This window comes from Anabrus simplex, chromosome 4, assembly GCF_040414725.1.
Source record: "Anabrus simplex isolate iqAnaSimp1 chromosome 4, ASM4041472v1, whole genome shotgun sequence".
In the NCBI taxonomy this organism is placed as follows: Eukaryota; Metazoa; Arthropoda; class Insecta; order Orthoptera; family Tettigoniidae; genus Anabrus; species Anabrus simplex.
The window spans coordinates 39,597,801-39,619,275 of NC_090268.1; the positions used below are offsets into that span (position 1 = coordinate 39,597,801).

Sequence of the window (21,475 nt, forward strand, 5' to 3'; positions counted from 1 at the left end):
CTTAACCATGATAGGAATTTACAAATTAACATGCCAAACATGTAAACAAGGATACATAGGACAGTCTGGTAGAAGTTTGGCTATAAGGTACAAAGAACATGTTAATGTGGTTAAATATAAAAGATATTTAGCAATGGGAGAACATATGATTGAAATGAATCATAAATTTACAGACATTTCCAGTGACATGAAATTATTACATTCGGCCAAAAAGGGAAAATTAATGAATGTTTTGGAAAATTTAGAAATTTACCTTACACACAAAAAAAAAAAAATTTGAATCAAGTTTAAATGAGAGAAGTGCAGAAGTTAACCCACTGTATAGACTAGCATATGATCATTTAAGGAGCAAAAAGAAGAAAAACTTGAAGATCCTAAATTTATATAGTATTCTCATTAAGTTCAACCAAAATTTTATGTATAGATCATTTTTATAATATTTCTTTTTACTCTTTGATATAGTGTATTAGGACAATACTTCTTTAAATTGTAAAACAAAAGATTGTGTAATATTGTTTTGTTCTTTGATTTGACCACTGAGGAAGGGAATGTTTGAGATTTCCCGAAACATGTTAGGTTTAATAAATAGTTTTTCTTTCATTTAATGAGTGTATTGATCAAGGCGGATTCAAATAAACTATTTTAAATAGTTATATTATACATTAAGTTGATTGATGTTGCACTGACACAGATAGGTCTAATGGTGACAATGAGATAGGAAAGGGCTATGACTGGGAAGTAAGCAGCCATGGCCTTAATTAAGATACAGCCCCTGCATTTGTCTGGTGTGAAAATGAGAAGACATTGGGAATATGGGAGAGAGAACTTGAAGACATTCCTTGAATCAGAAAAGTCTTATGATAGTATACCCAGAACAAAAGTATGGAAAGTAATACAACAGAAACGATTTGGAAAACAAATGATAGAATATGTGCAAACACTGTATAAAAATTGTTGCAGGAAGTGTCCAGACACAAGTAGGGAGGACAGAGTGGTTTTGAAATGAAACTGGACTATGTCATGGAAGTGTGCTCTCACAACTGTTATTAATAAGGGTTAAGGACGAAACTGTGAAGGAGGCAAAGGTAAAATATAGGGGCAGGGAGCTGAAAATGCTGTTTGCGGATGATATTGTGGAGTGGGAAGCAAACAGAGAGGAACTACAAAAGCAACTCGACAGGTTGAGTGAGATTGTTGAAAATTATGGAATAAAAATCAGCATGGAAACCTTGAAATTGTGCAGACTTTCAAATAGCTGGGAAGCGAACTGATGCAGTATGCAAGGCTGGACATCAAGGCCAGAAACAGCACTCAAAAGAGAAATGCATTCTATCAAAGTGTGAGAAAATTGATGTGGAAGAAGGAAGAACTAATAAAGTGTAAGGAGGTGATGTATAAGACGTACTACTGCCTAATACTGACATCTGCAATGGAGTCTTGGACACTGACAAAATGACAGGAAAATAAAATCCAGGCTAATGAAATGAACAAGTATTATAGGAAAGGCTAGAAAGGACAGAGTAAGAAATGAGAATGTCAGTAAGGAAATCAGAGAGAAATAGCTTTACGAGAGAATGGAGAGAGATAAACTTAACACGGTTTGGACATATTAAGAGGATGGAAGGGGGAAGGGTGCTGAAGCAGATGATGGAGACTCAGACAGGAGGAGGGAGGGCAAGGGGGAGATTCAGACTAAGGTGGTTGAAAATGATCAAGAATAGTATAATTAGAAGAAACCTGGATTGGAACACAATCAAGGAGGAACAATGGAGGTTGGAGAGAGAAAGATGGAAAGGTGGCATAAAAATCCCAACTGGGCGGGAGCTGAATGAGGGAAATGGATGATGATGATGATGATGATGTAAAAGATAAATATTGTAAATGACAAACATAATTTTAAAATATTTACTTCTAACAACAAGTAGTTTTCTGATCTGGAAAACTTACCACTGAGGTTTAATGAGAGGCTCCACAACATCCTTCGATCTACTGCATATTGGCACAACCATGGGATTATTCAATGTTTCACGATACAAGCCTAACTCCTTCAAACTCTGAATTACAGCCTTCCGAGCATGGAATCTCTTCATTCCCTGAAATATACACACAGCAGATGAGGAACAACATCTTCCTCAAATAAGGGTCATACAATCACTAGAAGACATGAATCCATGATTCTGCTGTTAAGAAGATGTCTCAATTTGAAGCCATCCAAATGAAAATGCCTTTTAGACCAACATATATTAAAGAGTTTGATTTGAGTCAGCTGATACAGCCCCAGCATTTGCCTGATGTGAAAATGGGAAACCACGAAAAACCATCTTCAGGGCTGCCAACAGTGGGATTCGAACCCACCATCTCCCGGATGTAAGCTCACATGATATAGATGTTGATTCCCATAGGGAACCTGAAATATTTGTCCCAAATGAGTAAATTTATAATACCAATATAAATGGTCCGTTATTGGACATTATAAATTTCCCATTTAACTCATTCCTGGTTGCCAGCGTTTCGCCCTCGTGTGCTAGGTTGGGCTCATCAGTTGGTACCTAGCACACCTACCAAGACGCTGGCTAGTGCGTACCGTGGAGGCCACTGCGTAGGCTACTTGAAGCCATCGGCAATGCCAATGATGATATAGATATATATCATCTGATGGCCAGGCAGGCATCAATATTTGTTAATGAGACAAAGTCTCTCATAGTGCACTGGCATTGCCGATGGCTTCAAGTAGCCTACACAGTGGCCTCCACGGTATGCACTAGCCAGCGTCTTGGTAGGTGTGCTAGGTACCAACTGATGAGCCCAACCTAGCACACGAGGGCGAAACGCTGGCAACCAGGAATGAATTAGCTGGAAAATTTATAATGTCCAATAACGGACCATTTATATTGGTATTGTAAGCTCACAGCCGCGCACCTCTAACCGGACGGCCAACTCTCCCGGTTATCTTCATCTTAGACACAACACTGGAGCAGGTTTATCACTTTTTATATTTTGGTAGCATCTTGCCTAAACGGTGTACCTGCGAACAAGATGTTGATAAAAGAATCGGGGCTGGTGGCTTTAATACGTCTATAATTTTTTCGTTATAAATTCTTCCTTGCATAAAAGAGGCTTCCCAGATTTAAAATTTTTTAAAAAATTGCAAAAGAAAAGTGTTTCTTTTTTTTTGCCAACCAAGATTCAATATTTTTTGTCACTTCCAATGTACTTTGTTGAAACACATCATGGCTTACGGCAAAACCACCACACCTCAACTTACTCGATTATATGTTCCCAGAAACTACATTTTCCCAGATTACTAGTTAAAATTGCATGGTCCCGCGAGCATTCCAATTAAATTACGTTGTAAAAATCCTGCATTTCCTATTCCTCCAAGAAATTATTTCCCAGATCTACTGCCCCGAAATTTCAGTTCCCTCAACCCTAAATCCTCGATCAAGCATTTTTCAAGAAACTGTATCTCACGAAAGGATGGCTAGGGCATACTTATGGATCTTGGCGTTAACGTCCCGTCATTGCAATAATTAGAGCAAGTACTGCACTGGAAAAGCGATCGGTGGTGAACTTGCATAAGGAACCATCTTAGCATTGCATTCGGGTGATATTGTTTAAAGAATCCTCAGAAATCATAAAGCAGAGAGTGGCTACAACAATTGGAAGGAGACAGAGCACATTTTGACAGCTCTACTTGTAGACGGAATGAGTTTTGTCGAATGTTCATACCTATATAATGTCTAATTTATGTCCAGGGTTAGATGTTGGTTGGTTTTTTTTTTTTTTTTAACTTTTTTGATCGTATCACCAAACAGGTTTTCGGTACTTCCCCCAAAGCACTGTATAGTCACTGAGCTATCAGGCAGGAATCGAAACTGCTCCTTCTTAACATAAATTTAGTATTTTAATATTAATGTATACGATTATGTTATCAAGACCAGAACAGGTGTAGCACCTTACATACACAAAGCCATGGGAGGTTCTGGGATATCCTATTACTGTTTTAGTCCTAATATAAGACTGGGAATTTTATGTTTTTGTGTTGAAATGTTATAAAAACCGCAGTATTTTTATTAGTGCACGTTACATTTAAAAATTTTGTATCATTTCCCACTCGTACTGATTTGTACAGCGAGCACGCTTTCCAGTTGAGCTCGTGGTCATGAATAACCGCAATTTCTGAAGTTTTGATGATTTTTTTTTCCTCTTTCTAATTTGATTGTGATTAGTGACTGGCAGAACTGAATATAATGCATTCAAGAACTTTTGAGATTCGATACTTACATTCAAAACCATATTCTCAAGTTGAACATAACTTTTAAAAGTCAATGTAGGCCTAATTTACGCAGTACAAGATTTCTAGAAATTGACTAGGAACAGTATACCGGTTACCAAATTACGATGGAAGATTTAAAAAAGGGATTTTGCCACGCTGATGGGCACTTTTGTATCTAATGTGCTTTATTTTATTAGATTAGAGAATTAAAAACCACTTGTGGTCGACTGTTGTTTAGCTTGGCGTTAGTAGACTTTTCAAAGAGTTTGGCTGATCAAAGTTGCTGAACTGAAAGAAGTTTTCACAGGAAACTGATGAAGTTTCCCTGGTAAACTTGAATGTAAAGTTTCGAGATTTTTAACTTGCGTACATGAAATTAATGTTTGAAGCCGGCCCCACATTCTAACTTGCCTGCCTCTCACCCGGAGGACCCAGGTTCGAATCCCAGCCAGGTCTAGCATTTTTACCTGGATATGAGGGCTGGTTCCACATGCACTCAGCCGATGATTACCGGTACTTTTAATTGAGAAGCTATCTAATGGTGAGACGGTGACCCCAGTTTAGAGAGCCAGGAATAATGGCCGAGAGGATTCGTCACACTGACCATGGACCACCTCATAATCTACAGGAATCCGGACTGAGCAGCAGTCACTTGGTAGGCGAAGGCCCATTAGGGCTGTAGTTTGGTTTGGTGTAGAGTGTTTGTAGGATTATAATTATATTTAATTTTTGTGACATTTAGAAAATTGTTGATGGTTTATTTGTTCCCGGATTTTCAGTTTTTCTGTGTTGTACTCTTTTTCCGTGGTCCCGCCAAAAACAGTGAATCGAGGTTCCACTGTACTCCATCACTGACAGAGCGAATTAGTTGTGCGGTTAGGGTGTGAGATGCTGTGAGCTTGCATTTGGGAGATAATGCGTTCGAACCCCACTGTCGGCAGCCCTGAAGATGGTTTTCCATTTTCACTCCAAGCAAATGCTGCGGCTGTATCCTCCTACTCCTAGCCCTTTCCTATTCCATCATTGCCATAAAATCTATCTGTGTCGGTGCAACATAAAGCCAATTGTAATAAAATTTTCAGTAGTGATCTCAGTACCTTTTTGGTACCACAGGAAACGTAGCACTTTTATTTGCTGCTCTTATTTTATCTTTATGGTTGAGCCAAAATCTGATCAAATTGGATTGCATATTAAATTCTTTGCCTTCTTAAAAAAAAAAATCCATATCCCTTAGCAGCAAGCTACTGTTTAACATTAAGAATTTTATTCTTTAGGTTCCGTATTGAATCCAGATTCACAATAGAGAATCGGGAAAAGTTAATATCCACCTTTTCAATACAATGTATTACGTGAGGGTTTTACATTTAAAACATCACATTTATTTACATCTGGTACCGGTTTCGACAATGTTTGATGTCATCATCAGCCAAGGACAATTGTACAAAGATATATTACATTAATCCTACAGTAATATAACATGTAATGAATATAAACATGAAAATAATTAAATATATATATAAGCTGACAGTCAATGGGATAAAAGATTGTTTTATAAGGTGTACACCTTAGTATTTTAGTTAAAAAAGGAGAAAGTATTGAAAGTGAAGTATAATAATCAGCTTTTAGGACTTTCAATACTTTCTCCTTTTTTAACTAAAATACTAAGGTGTACACCTTATAAAACAATCTTTTATCCCATTGACTGTCAGCTTATATATATATATTTTAATTATTTTCATGTTTATATTCATTACATGTTATATTACTGTAGGAGTCATGATTAATGTAATATATCTTTGTACAATTGTCCTTGGCTGATGATGACATCAAACATTGTCGAAACCGGTACCAGATGTAAATAAACGTGATGTTTTAAATGTAAAACCCTCACGTAATACATTGTATTGAAAAGGTGGATATTAACTTTTCCCAATTCTCTATTGTGAGCAAGCTACTGCACAAGTCACTAACAGAAGTTATGGCATTGTTGTTGCCTATTCACTAAGATTCAAAATCTGATTTTTCACCATTTGTGTAGTGCTTTGAGAGACTCCACTGCAAAGCAAAATCCTTGTTCTTCTTTGACGAATTAGGTTTGGAGGGGGTGTTATATGCAAGCTTAATTTTTATTATTTTCCTTGTGCTGAAAAGCCAGAGGTTCTAAAGGGCCTAATAAGTGAGTAAATACAATAGATTACAACAACAAGAATGATAAGCAAATTATAAAAAATACAAACCGTGAATTTTCCATAGTCTCCAATAATGTAACCATCCTCACTGAAAATTGTTATGAAAGGCAAGTTGTGTCTCTTCCCAACTTCGTAGTCATTAGGATCATGAGCGGGTGTGATCTTAACAGCACCTGAAACAAATTGATTAACTCTAGAACAAAGAATATAGAGATAATGATAATTTATGGCTTCTCTTCTATGAATGAGAGTAAACATATCAGCTAACAATGTATTTAACAGTAAAAAAATACCTGAACTACGAGCAGAAACTCTGGGGAACGTTTATGTTATATAAGATTAAAAGAAACGACGAAGTGTAAAGGGGTGATGTAAAGGGTCTCTCTTATAAACCCAGATCTGCGCTATAGCAGTTGCCTCAGCCCAACTTATGTCGCGTGCAGCCACCCTGCTTTAAGTGTGTATACAATCTTATATGAAATCTTACCTTATAAAAGATGCTGGAAGTGTCATCATCCATAACGAGGGAATTCATAAACACCATTAGAATTTTCTGCACACCAACAGCGAGAGTTATGACTATTTACAAGACCATTAAGATGAAACCAGGCCTCATCCGAAAAGAACACAAACTGAGTCGAACAAACGACCATTCAATGATGCAAGATACCACTCGCAATATCTCACTCTTGTGGCTGGTTCAACCTGTACAGTTTGATGGGTAACAGCTTTGTAGCTCTGTGTGCAGAAGAAACCCAAATCCCTCCTTGTTGTGTTAATTTTGTGAGTGATTTATTCAGAAACCATGCAAGATTCGCACCAATGTCATCTAGCTTTTCCTCTGTTAAAACAGCTCGTGTGTGCCCATGTTGTTTGTTTTTTTTTTTTTTTAGCACTGAGCCAGTAGTTTCAAATTTATTTATAATTATGTGAATCTGTGCTCGTGAAGGCTGCACTTCACTAGGAAATTGCTGAACAAATGTATCGCGTACCCATCGAGCTGACTCGTACTTAAAATAACTTTACATACGAAAGTACAGTTTTGCAATGATAACAGTCTCACCATGTTAACAGCTGAGATTCAGGCTAGCTTCTGATGCTAGGTCGAACATGTGCACGCTTCTTGCAAGGTCAAGAACTATTCGTGCTGTACTGTTGCTTAGGTCTCAGAGAGTAGAAACACCGCTGGATGGTCTGGGTTTATAAGAGAGAACCCTGTATAAGTCGTACTACTGCCCAACACAGTACTAACATATGCAGTGGGGACCTGGACACTGACAAAGGCAAGAGAATAAAATCCAGGCAGTGAAAAGAAATTTTTAATAACTATGGTAGGAAAGACAAGAAAGGACACAGTACGAAATGAGGACAATGTCAAGAAGGATATAGGATTTAAAGTTAAAAATTTCATGATTGTTCCGTATTGAATAGAGAAATATACAATATTATATGGGATTGTGATCACTGTGTTATGAACATCAACTCGAATTGCTTCGACATGAAATATTGTTAATTTTTTGTCTGTGATCGTTGTGTTAGTTGTTTTTGGATCTTTATGTCTTAATTTTTGCACTGCTTTGCTAATTGGCTGATGATGACACTTCAAATGTGTTGAAACCGGTCCCAAATGAACAGGTTGTAACTTCTATTTGGTTCAACTAAACAACGGAGTATTGAAAGGTGGATCCTGTTGTATGTCCGGCGCTCCCTTCTCGCTCCGCCAGCCAGCTACACGCGCGCCAAGTGTCATTCTTCTAGCCTCGACGCGCAGCCCTCAGTGCGCGTGCCTGAACTGTCGTGTGTGTACTATAAAGAGGAACTCCCAGCCTGTCCAGATGCCCACTTGCCCCGGTGTCCAGCTCCAGAATACACCCTACGTCGAGCACGGAGGCTACTCCTCTTGAAAATGTGCTTCGGCCAGGTGGACTGAATTTCTGGCAGTACGAGGTCTCACCTCTGGTCACCGCTCCTCTTATTCCGCTGCCCATATCCAGTCATACTATTACATACCGTCATATTTCCTTAATTAATGCAAGCTCCCTTAGTTTCGCTAAATAAAATTCTTCCAACATTGAACTTGCTTTTATGAACTCAGCAAGGAAAGACTTTCAAAAACATTTATGTCAATACTTCGGATAGTTTTCGACTATCGACTTTCATATCAAGGACTATCTTTTCGAGATAGAAGTGGATGTAAATACTGCAAACCTGTATATAGTGTACAAAAGATAGACTCTTTCTCAAGATTCCTAATTCATTTTGCTTCAAGTTAAATTTCAGTTTTATTTGTGTAAATAGTGTATTTTGCATTTGAAGCGAATAATAAAGTTGTGTTTTGTAAATCTCAACCTTGGTTACAACAGATCCTTCCTACTATATAATATTGTATAAGGAAATAGGAGTAGAGTGGAAAAGCTTTACGACAGAATGGAGAGAATTAAACCTGGATGATTTGGATATGTTAAGAGGATGGAAGGGGGAAGGGTGCTAAAGCAGATGATGGAGACTCAGACAGGAGGAGGGAGGGCAAGGGGGAGATCCAGACTAAGGTGGTTGAAAACGATCAAGAATAGTATAATTAGAAGAAACCTGGACTGGAACAAAGTTAAGGAGGAACAATGGTGGTTGGATAGAGGAAGATGGAAAGATGCTACGAACAGTGCAACCCAGCGAGACCTGGACGAGGGAAATGGATGATGATGATGATTATGAGGAAGAAGAAGAAGATTAAAATAAATCATAAATGTGAAAGTAAATTAATGTCCATAACATGAAGTCCTTATAACACATAACTGTTTATAAAAGTTATCAATAAGGTATTCATCATCATCATCATCATCATCATCATTTCACAGTTCCAGTTCCCGGGTACTATTAATGAGCCTCTTCCATTCCATTCTATTCATGTATGTCGTCTTCTCCATGACGTCTGCTGCTGTTGATTCCCTGTCTTTGATGCCCATCTTAACAATGTCCATCCAACGGGTTCTAGGCCTTCCCGCCATTCTTCTTCCTGTCACTTCTCTCTCTAGGTTCAGTCTGGCCATTCTTTCTGGTTCCGTCCTCATCACATGTCCGAACCGCCGTAGTCTAGAATTGCTGGCTTGATCTGGTGGCGATGTCTTTATACCACTTCTCTTTCGCACCTCCTGATTCTTTATCTTGTCCAACTTGATTTTTTTGTATACTGGACCTCAGGAACTTCATCTCTGATAAGTCTTGTGAGGTTAGGGTGTATGTCTGAATACCGTATGTCAATATTGATACAAAGTAGCTGTTGAACGTGGTTAATTTTGCCTTCTTTGGAACTTTGGTATACCAAAAAAGAGTCCTCACTTGTTGGTAGAAACGGGAACTCTTTTGCACCCTATTGTCTATCTCCTTTGTGACTAGCCCATCGCTAGAGATTATGCTGCCAAGATAGGAGAAGCTTTCTACACATTCCAGCAGTTGGTCTGCTAGTGTGATCCTTGCTGAATGACCTCCTTTGCTCACTACTATCATTACGGTCTTAGTCATACTGATCTTGAGGTTGAATGCTTCAAACTTGGCTTTCCAAACATTTAATTTTGACTGAACCTCCACTTCTGACTCTCCCCAGATCACAACATCTGCAAAGGCCACAGCTTTTAATTCACCTAGTGATGTTTCTTTGATGGATTTCATTATTTCATCCATCACAGCTGAGACCTGTATAGAATCTCTATGATGTGGAAAGTGTTTGCAGAATATGTTATTTGTAAACCTTTTTTTTTTTTTTTTTTTGGTATACTTACTGTATGATGTAGAGTGTTATGGTAGAATATTTTATTCACATTCCATTTAACTACCTGACCTGTATGGTGTAAAACATTTTGTAGTATGTTTTATTTGTATTCCCTTTATCTACTTAAGTAACTACTAGAACAGTCCAGAAAAGGTTGTGACGCGGACTTTTAAAACAGGGTGTGTTGGCTCCTGTCGGTTGTGGATTCTAGAAATATGTCCTTTCTAATTCTGGAAAATGGAAAGTTCGCGATTAGTGTCTGTATCTGTTCTGTAATATTGTATAAACATCGCGACTGGATAAAGAGTTGTGATTGGTGAATCTGGGTGGCGATGGGCAAGCTCCTGTGCTCTGATTGGTCACTCGGTAATCGCACCAAGGCCAGACTTCCCTTTTAAAGTGAGCGAGGCAGGATTCGCTGGTGTTATCACAGAAGAGTTTGCCCTACTCGCCACTCTATTTCTCAGATGCTTTAGAAGGTACAATTACTTCCTTTTAAGCTTGTATTTGTATCTTGTGTGTCTTCTTACCCCCAAAATCATATTGTAGAACTTGTTTTATGCTAAGATATATTTGGTTAACTTCTTGGTCTAATAGCAAAGCTCTTGTCAAACAACATCTAATCTTGTATTGGTAAATTGTGTGTCTGGATTGTGGAGATAGATGAATATGTTCGGAAGTTACCCTGTAACGTTAATTTTGGAAAATAATATTTTGAAAACAAGAGACCACCGTTGATTTCCCTGGAAACCCGCAACCTTCGCATCTCTAGGGCCTTTGGTAGCTTTCCCAGTCCTGTTCCACGTTCCTTGTTTATAGTCGAATAGTTGCCCAACCTGATATTTGTTCGTGTGTATTAGGCACAGTTTACCTGATGTTTATCACGTGTCTAGGGCTTAAGGTACCGTGTAATTTGATTTTTCCTCCCTTTCTACTGTGTATCGTGTAATTGCTGAAAATCGGGTTACAACAGCGATGAACATTAGCGGTGACAGTGCACTTCCCTGTTGTACTCCACTCTTGGTAGTCAAGGCAGTCAAGGAAGTGAAAAAACGCAGGGACACAAAACTCATGATTTTTCTCGATTATCTGCCTCATGTTCAAGATTGACACTCGTGTTCCTTTACCTGCCACAAAGCCTGCTAGATCTGCGGATATCTGAGGTTACAGGAATGGTTTTAGGAATTGATTTATTATGTACAGCAGGACTTTGCTTGCATGCGATATTAATATAGTAGTACAATAATTGGAACAATCCCTTACAGATCCCCTTTTGTGAAGAGGAATTAGCACAGATGTTGTCCAGTCGTAGGGCTATTCACCAGTTTTCCACACTATATTACATACTGAATGTAAAACACGCCTGCCGTCCTCGCCAATCACTTTCAGCATTTTTTTGGAAATACCATCAACAACTGGGGCTTTGTAATTCTTCAGATGACTGATGGCATTCCCAATTTCACTGAAAAGAATATCATGTTCCTTGTCATACTTCATAAAAATTTCCTGTTTGGCAGAATTTTTTCATCTACAATACAGCGTTTCACAGTATTGTTTCCATTGCTCTATTGCTTTGTTCTTATCGGTAATACGTGGGTTTTGTTTCAAATGTAAAACGTACAAAATGTGTGATATAGCACACTACCCCCAACAAAATAAAAATGTAAACAAAAATAATGTATTCATGGCCTAACAGCTCCTAGTAGAGCTGGCAGCCCATGCCCATAAGGGAGAATGAAATAACAATAAATGAATGAATGCCAGTTCCCATGAGGCAATTCAACTAATACCAGTTCTGTACAAGCAAACATCCACTAACTGTCAGAAGGTTTGAACATGACTTCAAAATGATCTTGAATGATCTCAGCTGTCAAAAGAAAAATCCTTTGTTGAGCTGGCATAACCAGGGTAATTTACACATCAATTTAGAAGTTCTCAATAAGCACTCCTAGCAGCAAAAAATGGAAACTACAATATGCAAAAAAAAAAAAAGCCAAAGTAAGTTAAACGACTATATTACATGTGTCATGAGCAACAAGGTAATTTATGGATTTACCAAACTTCAAAAACCAGCTGTCTTTACAGCAAATGCAGTAAATGGCCCAGTAATTCATTTGATGTGGCACCCTTCTGAACCATGAGTTCAGTATGTCACATTCTCTACATAGAAACTTTTTTCCAAAAAGTATAAAAAGGAAATCTGTTTACAATAATTTGCATAAATGATTATATTACAAAACCACTTGTAAGTATCTCTAAAAATAACGTCACTTATAAAGATAACGAAAATTTTGAATTTTTGCAAGAAAGATAATCTCAACTTTTGAATACCTCTACTATCACAAAGGATCGGAATCAAACTTACCAGTTCCAAACTCCCGATCAACAAAATCATCACATACAACAGGCAACTTCCTATCACAGAATGGATGAACAACAAATTTTCCATGGAGGTGCTTATAACGGGGGTCTTCTGGATGTACAGCAACTGCAGTGTCTCCCAGCATGGTCTCAATTCGTGTTGTGGCAACCACTAGTTCTTCATCACTGTCAACTACTTTATATGCAAAAGACACCAACACACCAAATTCCACCTTCTCGTCATAACCAGGAATTGAAAGAAGTGTCCGACCAGGAAGCTCAACTTTGTTCACCTGAGGGAGAAAATGTTCTAAATTCAATTTTATTCAAAATTTCTAATAAGGATGTTTTTTAATACATTAAACCCAGCCACTACCATATTTACCTGTTTGTGAGTCTATAATAAAGGAGACTGAGACTTTTCTTTATTTTTATTAGAACAATCTGACATATGAAAAATCACAAATTTACATGCTGTCTGGACATTCATAAACACACAGAGTAATTTACTAAACTTACTCACAAATTTGGAATTAGTCTCAAGATTCAGATAAATATGTTAATATATAGAATCATTCTAGAAAATAATGTTATGTTACAACCTCTGTTAATCTTTGTTATTTCACTGTAGTCTCAACATGCATACATTACATACATTATCATTATAGACTCTTATGCCTTTCAGCATTCAGTCTGCAAGCCTCTGAGAATTTACTAAACGTCGCCACAATCCTCGATTTGTAACTAGTGTTGTGGCCTCATTTAGTTCTATACCTCTTATCTCTAAATCGTTAGAAACAGAGTCTAACCATCGTCGTCTTGGTCTCCCTCTACTTCTTTTACCCTCCATAACAGAGTCCATTATTCTCCTAGGTACCCTATCCTCCTCCATTCGCCTCACATGACCACACCACCGAAGCCGGTTTATGCGTACAGCTTCATCCATCGAGTTCATTCCTAAATTAGCCTTTATCTCCTCATTCCGAGTTCCCTCCTGTCATTGTTCCCACCTGTTTGTACCAGCAATCATTCTTGCTACTTTCATGTCTGTTACTTCTAACTTATGAATAAGATATCCTGAGTCCACCCAGCTTTCGCTCCCGTAAAGCAAAGTTGGTCTGAAAACAGACCGATGTAAAGATAGTTTCGTCTGGGAGCTGACTTCCTTCTTACAGAATACTGCTGATCGCAGCTGCGAGCTCACTGCATTAGCTTTACTACACCTTGATTCAATCTCGCTTACTATATTACCATCCTGGGAAAACACACAACCTATATACTTGAAATTATCGACCTGTTCTAGCTTTGTATCACCAATCTGACATTCAATTCTGTTGAATTTCTTACCTACTGACATCAATTTAGTCTTCGAGAGGCTAATTTTCATACCATACTCATTGCACCTATTTTCAAGTTCCAAGATGTTAGACTGCAGGCTTTCGGCACAGTCTGCCATTAAGACCAAGTCGTCAGCATAGGCCAAACTGCTTACTACATTTCCACCTAACTGAATCTCTCCCTGCCATTTTATACCTTTCAGCATATGATCCATGTAAACTACAAACAGCAAAGGTGAAAGATTACAGCCTTGTCTAACTCCTGTAAGTACCCTGAACCAAGAACTCATTCTACCATCAATTCTCACTGAAGCCCAATTGTCAACATAAATGCCTTTGATTGATTTTAATAATCTACCTTTAATTCCATAGTCCCCCAGTACAGCGAACATCTTTTCCCTCGGTACCCTGTCATATGCTTTCTCTAGATCTATGAAACATAAACACAACTGCCTATTCCTCTCATAGCATTTTTCAATTACCTGGTGCATACTGAAAATCTGTGGTCTGAAACCACACTGGTTTTCATCCAACTTCCTCTCAACGACTGATCGCACCCTCCTTTCCAAGATGCCAGTGAATACTTTGCCTGGTATACTAATCAATGAGATACCTCGATAGTTATTGCAATCCTTCCTGTTCCCTTGCTTATAGATAGGTGCAATTACTGCTTTTGTCCAATCTGAAGGTACCTTACCAACACTCCACGCTAATTTTACTACCCTATGAAGCCATTTCATCCCTGCCTTCCCACTGTACTTCAACATTTCAGGTCTAATTTCATCTATTCCCGCTGCCTTATGACAATGGAGTTTATTTACTATCCTTTCCACTTCCTCAAGCATAATTTCACCAACATCATTTTCCTCCTCCCCATGAACTTGGCTGTTTGCAACACCACCATGATGATTTCCTTTTACATTGAGATGATGTTCAAAATATTCCCTCCACCTCTCCAGTGATTCCCTGGGATCTATTATGAGTTCACCTGAATTACTCAAAACACTGTTCATTTCCTTTTTCCCTCCATTCCTAAGATTCTTTATTACTGTCCAGAAGGGTTTCCCTGCTGCTTGACCTAGCCTTTCCAGGTTATTACCAAAATCTTCCCATGACTTCTTTTTGATTCAACAACTATTTGTTTCGCTCTGTTTCTTTCATCTACGTACAAATCCCTGTCTTCCTCGGCCCTTGTTTGGAGCCATTTCTGATAAGCCTTCCTTTTACGGTTACAGGCTGCTCTCACTTCATCATTCCACCAAGATGTTCGCCTTTTCCCACCTTTACACACAGTTGTTCCTAGGCATTCCCTTGCTGTTTCTACTACAGCATCCCTGTATGCCACCCATTCACCTTCTATATCCTGAACCTGCTTACTGTCTACTGTTCGAAACTTCTCACTAATCATATCCATGTACTTCTGTCTAATTACCTCGTCCTGGAGATTTTCTAATCTTATTCGTTTGCAGACAGATTTCACTTTCTCTACTCTAGGCCTAGAGATACTTAGTTCACTACAGATCAGATAGTGGTCTGTATCATCGAAAAATCCCCGAAAAACTCGTACATTCCTAAAAGATTTCCTTAATTCAAAGTCTGTTAAGATATAGTCTATTATAGATCTGGTACCCCTAGCCTCCCATGTGTTGCGGTGAATAGCCTTATGCTTGAAGAATGTATTCGTAACAGCTAAATCCATACTAGCACAGAAGACCAGCAAACGCTTCCCATTCCCATTAGCTTCCATATCTTCCCCACATTTACCAATCACTCTTTCGTATCCTTCAGTTCTATTCCCAACTCTCGCATTGAAATCGCCCATTAGCACTATTCTATCCTTGCTGTTGACCCTGACCACGATGTCACTCAATGCTTCACAAAACTTGTCAACTTCATCCTCATCTGCACCCTCACATGGTGAATACACGGACACAATTCTTGTCCTAATTCCTCCCACTGACAAATCTACCCACATCATTCGCTCATTTACGTGCCTAACCGAAACTATGTTGCGTGCAGTGGTATTCCTGATAAAGAGCCCTACCCCAGACTCTGCCCTTCCCTTTCTAACACCCGTCAAGTACACTTTATAATCTCCTATCTCTTCCTCCTTATCTCCCCTTACCCGAATATCACTTACTCCTAGCACATCCAGATGCATCCTCTTTGCTGACTCAGCCAGTTCTACCTTCTTTCTTCCATAAGCCCCATTAATATTGATAGCTCCCCATCGAATTCCATTTCGTTCGCCAAGTTGTTTCCAAGGAGTCCCTCACCTGTCAAATGGGAGTGGGACTCCATTACTCCCATAGGTCCGAGGCTTGCTTAAAGTGTTATGAGCTCGGTAAATTCATGAAGCAGGATGCTGCCCTACTTGCACATAGTCCAAGTGAGGATATCTCCTCTAACGGGTTATGGACCACCGGTGAATTGTATAGTCCTAGCCGCCTGAGCACAAGGAGGGCCACGACTCAGAATATGTCCGAGATGCCCACTCCCATTCCATAGCAACTGGTATCCCGACTCTCAGGACCACTTACTAGGCCACTCAGCCGTTGCCCATGGTTCACGAACTAGGACGTGACTACAGTAACCCACAAACATGAACCATTGTAGTCTCAAGAAGAGGAAAAATAGTCCAGAAGTACTTTAAGTTGCTTGTTACTGCTTCAGGTAAGAGCCTTATGATACTGTGGCCAATAACCCTACCACTTTACGTTTTGGCTACTCTTCATTTTTCTTGCAGATACTGTCAGTATGAACCATGCAGAATGGACAACCTATCAGATTGAGATCACTGGCTAGTTTATTTGGGTCACTCCTATCAACTCCGAATGTCATGGAATCTACAAGATCCTAGTTACACACTTCAGTTATATTAAACTGTATTATATATAGGTTATATATTTTCGCAACCGAAACAATTAGAGACTGGATCATTAAGCTATTCACTGAGTTCCGTAGGCATTTGGAAGCACAGTGCCGGACATTGAATACGTTGCGGTGATCTTCAGCAGCTAGCAATTTGCTTCAATCAAGCGACTCATCTTTGACTTCTACACCATTTTGGGACTTCATATTTATTAAATTGTGTTGTGACCTCACGCCTGATAGTATATGCAAGCTGGCTCACTTAACTGTTCACCTCTTCTCGTAAACATTTTGAGACAGTGCCGAACTTTGTGTGTGTTGTGCTACTATTCAGAAGATTGCACCTTACTTCATATAAGTGACTGACCTTCTACTTCTAGATTTTACGATTTAAAATCGCACAGTGCCAATCCCCATTATCTTATATTGCCTCTTCAAGTGTTTTGTGAAAGACTCATTCTTTAATTTCTTATTTACCTATGCATTGTTTTTGCATTTTATTCGGCTGATGGTGACCCAGATTGGGGTCGAAACCGGTACCGCTTCTGCTTATAATTAAATAGGAATGTAACACTATATTTCTTATTTATTTGTATTGAATAGGTTGAACTACGTTATTTGTTATTTCAATTTGTGATACAGTGCAATACGGAATATCATGAAATTTTTATCTTTAAATGTCATGGAGATGTCAATAACTCTCTTACCTAGAAGGGCCTAAGGTTCTAGGTACAGAAGATCTTCTAGATAGGGTGTTCAAATTTTACCAGTCTTTCATTCTTTTGTCGCAGTCCATATTCTCCTACTATATTAACTTTGTTAATTTGACCTACACTATAGTTTTTCATCACTGTCAACCACTTTATATGCAAAAGACACCAACACACCAAATTCCACCTTCTCTTCATAACCAGGAATTGAAAGAAGTGTTCGACCAGGAAACTTAACTTCCTGTACAACGAGGTTTCCATCGCCTTTTCCAAACAGTAATAAAACTTCTTTCCCTATACTTTTGATTACTCACCATCTGTTTAACTAACAAGCATGTAGATCTATTCCACTTATGAAAGGTTCCTCATTGTCATCTTTCTCATTCAAAACTTCCTTAGTTAACTCTTGTTCTCTTCCAAACCCAATAGTACTCATTAGAGATGGGGAGAGTCTGAACGAATGATTCAGAATGAATGAATCATTGCACTGAACGAATTAATCATGATTCAGTGTTCAAAATGAATCGACTAATTTTTTAATTGAAAGATGAATCGAAACATGGCAGCCAAGGCAGTCGCTACTTGTTCCCTCTCCTTTGATTTGTTCTGATTCATATCGATATATCGGGTATCCACCATTTTTGAATCAATGTTAAAAAGTGAAGAATGGTTCTCATTTAACCTCAACTAAAAGTCCGGATCAAAAGTAAAATACTCCTAACAGTCTGAGGGACATTACGAAGAAAATTCCTCAGCAACATTGGAGATACAATTTAGAAGCACAGAGAAATGTTCCTTCCAAGGCTCTAAAATTTCTCCATTATCAGTTAAAATGATGGAGTTGTCCGCAGTCTTCAATGACCTCGATGAAGATCGAATTGGACCATATATCTCCTTTATGCCAGCATAGAAGTTTTGCAGGTCATAGGCAACAGATAGTCTTTGCAGTTCTTCAGCTTTTTGTTGCCACCAGTTGTTCTTAATTTCCCTAATTTGTGGCTGACATTTTCCTCTAAGTTCCAAGAAATGGGATTTCTTCACATTGGAGGACAGATCTTGAAAATAGGACAGATGGGCTTCCCGTTTGGCATTGATCAGACATTTAATTTCTTCATTATTTTCATTAAACCAGTCCTGTCTTTTTGTCCTCACAAAACCAATTGTTTCCTCAGCTGACTCAGTGATGACCTTCTGAAGCGTGGCCCATTCCTGATTTGTGCTATACTGCTGACTGGATGACTAGACAGTTTGTTTGAGATTGCATTTCTGTAATCTGTAGCAATGCATTCAATTTGAAGTCTAGAAGTATCGAATTTTTTCTAGGCAGGTTGTGGATGATCTTTTTGGTTTGCGACAGATTGAGATTCTCAACCGCCAAAAAAGGAGCTTATGATCTGTCCAGCAGTCATCAACATTTCTTGCGGTCCTTGTAACAAGGAAATCTTATTTATCACATTGCCTGGTGATGATATAATCAAGGATGTGCCAGTGCTTTGAGCGAGGATGCATCCAAGTGGTCTTGTAGCGATTAGGCAGGCGGAATTGAGTATTAGTAATGAAGAGTTCATGTTCAGCACATAAACCAAGGAGCAGTAGACCATTGGCATTACAGTTGCCAAGTTCATGTTTTCCCATCACACTGCCCCATAATTGGTGATCTTTACCAACTCTGGCGTTGAAATTGCCAAGTAGTAAGAGTTTGTCTCTTGGTGGTACTTTGGTGACGGTAGTGTTCAGCAGGTTGTAGAATTGGTCTTTAGCTTTTACACCAGCATCCAAGGTGGGAGCATATGCGGAGATAAGTGTCACAGATTTGGCTACAGAGAGTGGGATTCGGAGAGTCATAATTCTTTCACTGACAGCGGTTGGAGTTAGTTGATAATCATTCACCAATGTGGTCTTCACAGCGAATCCCACACCATGAATGCGATGTTCTCTCTCATCTTTCCCCTTCCAGAAGATTGTGTAGCCTGAGCTGATCTCTTCGCTGGACAGTCTGGTTTCACTTAAGGCAGCAATATCAATGTTCATTCGTCCAAGCTCATGGGTGACAAGCGCTGTTCTTCTCTCAGGCCTGTTATTCTCTTTCAAATCAAGTAGGGTTCGAACATTCCAGGTTCCTATAATCAAAGTTTTGGTAATCTTTGTTTTTCGACTGCAGCCTCCCAGCCAGCTCACAGTGTGACTACCGATGTTTAGCCCACATTTCCTAGGGCCTTCCCCATTCAGGGTGGGCAGCAGATGCAGGACCGAATTCTTGAGTAGTCACGGGGCCTCAGAAAAATGACCAACACACATCTCCAGAGATGCCAACTTTCAAAAACAGGAATTCGTAATGCGGCCATTAGGGCACGGGGTGGGGGTGGGGGGACGGCGCGGTGGCTGTAGAAATTTTTTTTCCGAGATCTTACTTACAAATGCAGTAATTAAAAAATCAATGAACAACATAACAATTCAACACGATGTAATATATTCAAAGACTGGCATATAAAGAGAGTACGATTCTTACCTGAGAAAGTAACAGGTGATCTGCAGTACATATCTGAGTGGAGGTTGAAGGATAATTTCTTTTGTTTTTCTCCTGTTTGCCAAACCAACTCTGGTGACATGCTTTTTCTTTTGATATGTGCATCCTTTGCACTAACAAAGCACTTAACAATTCGGTGTTCATATTAGCACAAAAATCGCGGCTACACATTACAAAACACGTGTGAATGAGATTTTGAAGAACGCAGTAAACAGGACCATTCTTTCGAGTATTCCTCCCTAAATTTTTGTAAACTACTTTTGGTTTATTATTAGCGTCACTAGTCATAGTAACGTCATCACACGTATTTTCCTGCACAAGAAATCCTTTCGCATTTCGTAACACACGATTAGCATACATCCTAGAAGAGCAATATATGTAAATTTGGCAACCAAAATCATAACAAATACTTCTTCAACAGTCACGCACACAGTATTCACAATGAAAAGGAGTGTGTCACCACTTTGCCGCCAAAACAAGGGCAAAAGAATCCGCATACTTGCATGGAAGTCTGATCATATGACGAACAAAGACAACAATTCCGTACGATATACCACTTCACAGGTGCCTATTTTCCAGTACTGGAAGCACACGCTGTGTTCGGCACGTGAAAACTCGAAATATTCTTAAATGAGGGACAGGAAAGGGATAGAAATTATTACTGAGAAATCCGAAAATAATATTCTGAGAATTCAAGCTTCAATGGCATTCCTTGTGTAACCTTTTGAACACTACGTACACTTAGGGTGGCATGCACCATCTTGGAGTAAATTACTACGGAAGTAGCGTTTACTAAAGAAGTCCATACTACAGAAGTAAATTACGACGGGAGTTATTTACAAGTAACACCGGAGAGTTGAAGTACAATTTACTCTTTTAGTTACTACTATAGAAGTAGCGTTCGTTACTCGGGGAGTAGTGTTGTGTTTGTGTATCTTCTTTAAAGAAATCTAAATGGATAAGGTTATGTGCGACAGGAAACAGGGAAAAAACGTAAGCGAAAAAGATAAATGCTTGTTAATAGAGATAATGACGATCTGTGCAAAGGATATACGGTGTAAGAAACACAACATAAAGATGCTGGATAAGAAAAGAAATTCATGGAAAGTCGTGACAGAAGAATTCAATGCTTCGAGTGACGGAAAACGCAGTGAAGAACAAGTTAAGATTCTGTAGAAGCGCTTAAAAGCGAAGGTGGAAGCAAAGCAGAACGTCACGGACACGCAGGAAAAATTAAAAAGGATGGCGGTTTCTTCATACAGATCGCCTACATCCACAGCGAAATTTTCCCATTTTTACACCAGGCAAATGCTGGGTCTGTAGGCCCTACCTTAAGGCCAGGGCCGCTTTCCAATCCCTAGGCCTTTCCTGCCCTATCGTTGCCATAAGACCTATCTGTGTCGGTGCGACATTAAGCAAATTGAAAAAAAAAAAGATA

General features: G+C 38.9%; 1 protein-coding gene across 2 annotated transcripts in view; it reads right to left on the reverse strand.

Moving 5' to 3' along the window:
* The window catches only part of ValRS (Valyl-tRNA synthetase), a 135,556-nt gene that overhangs the window by 87,730 nt on the left and 26,351 nt on the right, over nucleotides 1-21,475 (reverse strand). For both annotated transcript variants that reach the window (XM_067145047.2, XM_067145046.2), the window contains exons 6-8: nucleotides 12,597-12,885; nucleotides 6,514-6,638; nucleotides 1,948-2,093 (exon numbers count right to left, since the gene is read on the reverse strand). In XM_067145047.2, coding sequence (XP_067001148.2) covers nucleotides 1,948-2,093; nucleotides 6,514-6,638; nucleotides 12,597-12,885 — 560 coding nt within the window. The remainder of the gene's footprint in view (nucleotides 1-1,947; nucleotides 2,094-6,513; nucleotides 6,639-12,596; nucleotides 12,886-21,475) is intronic.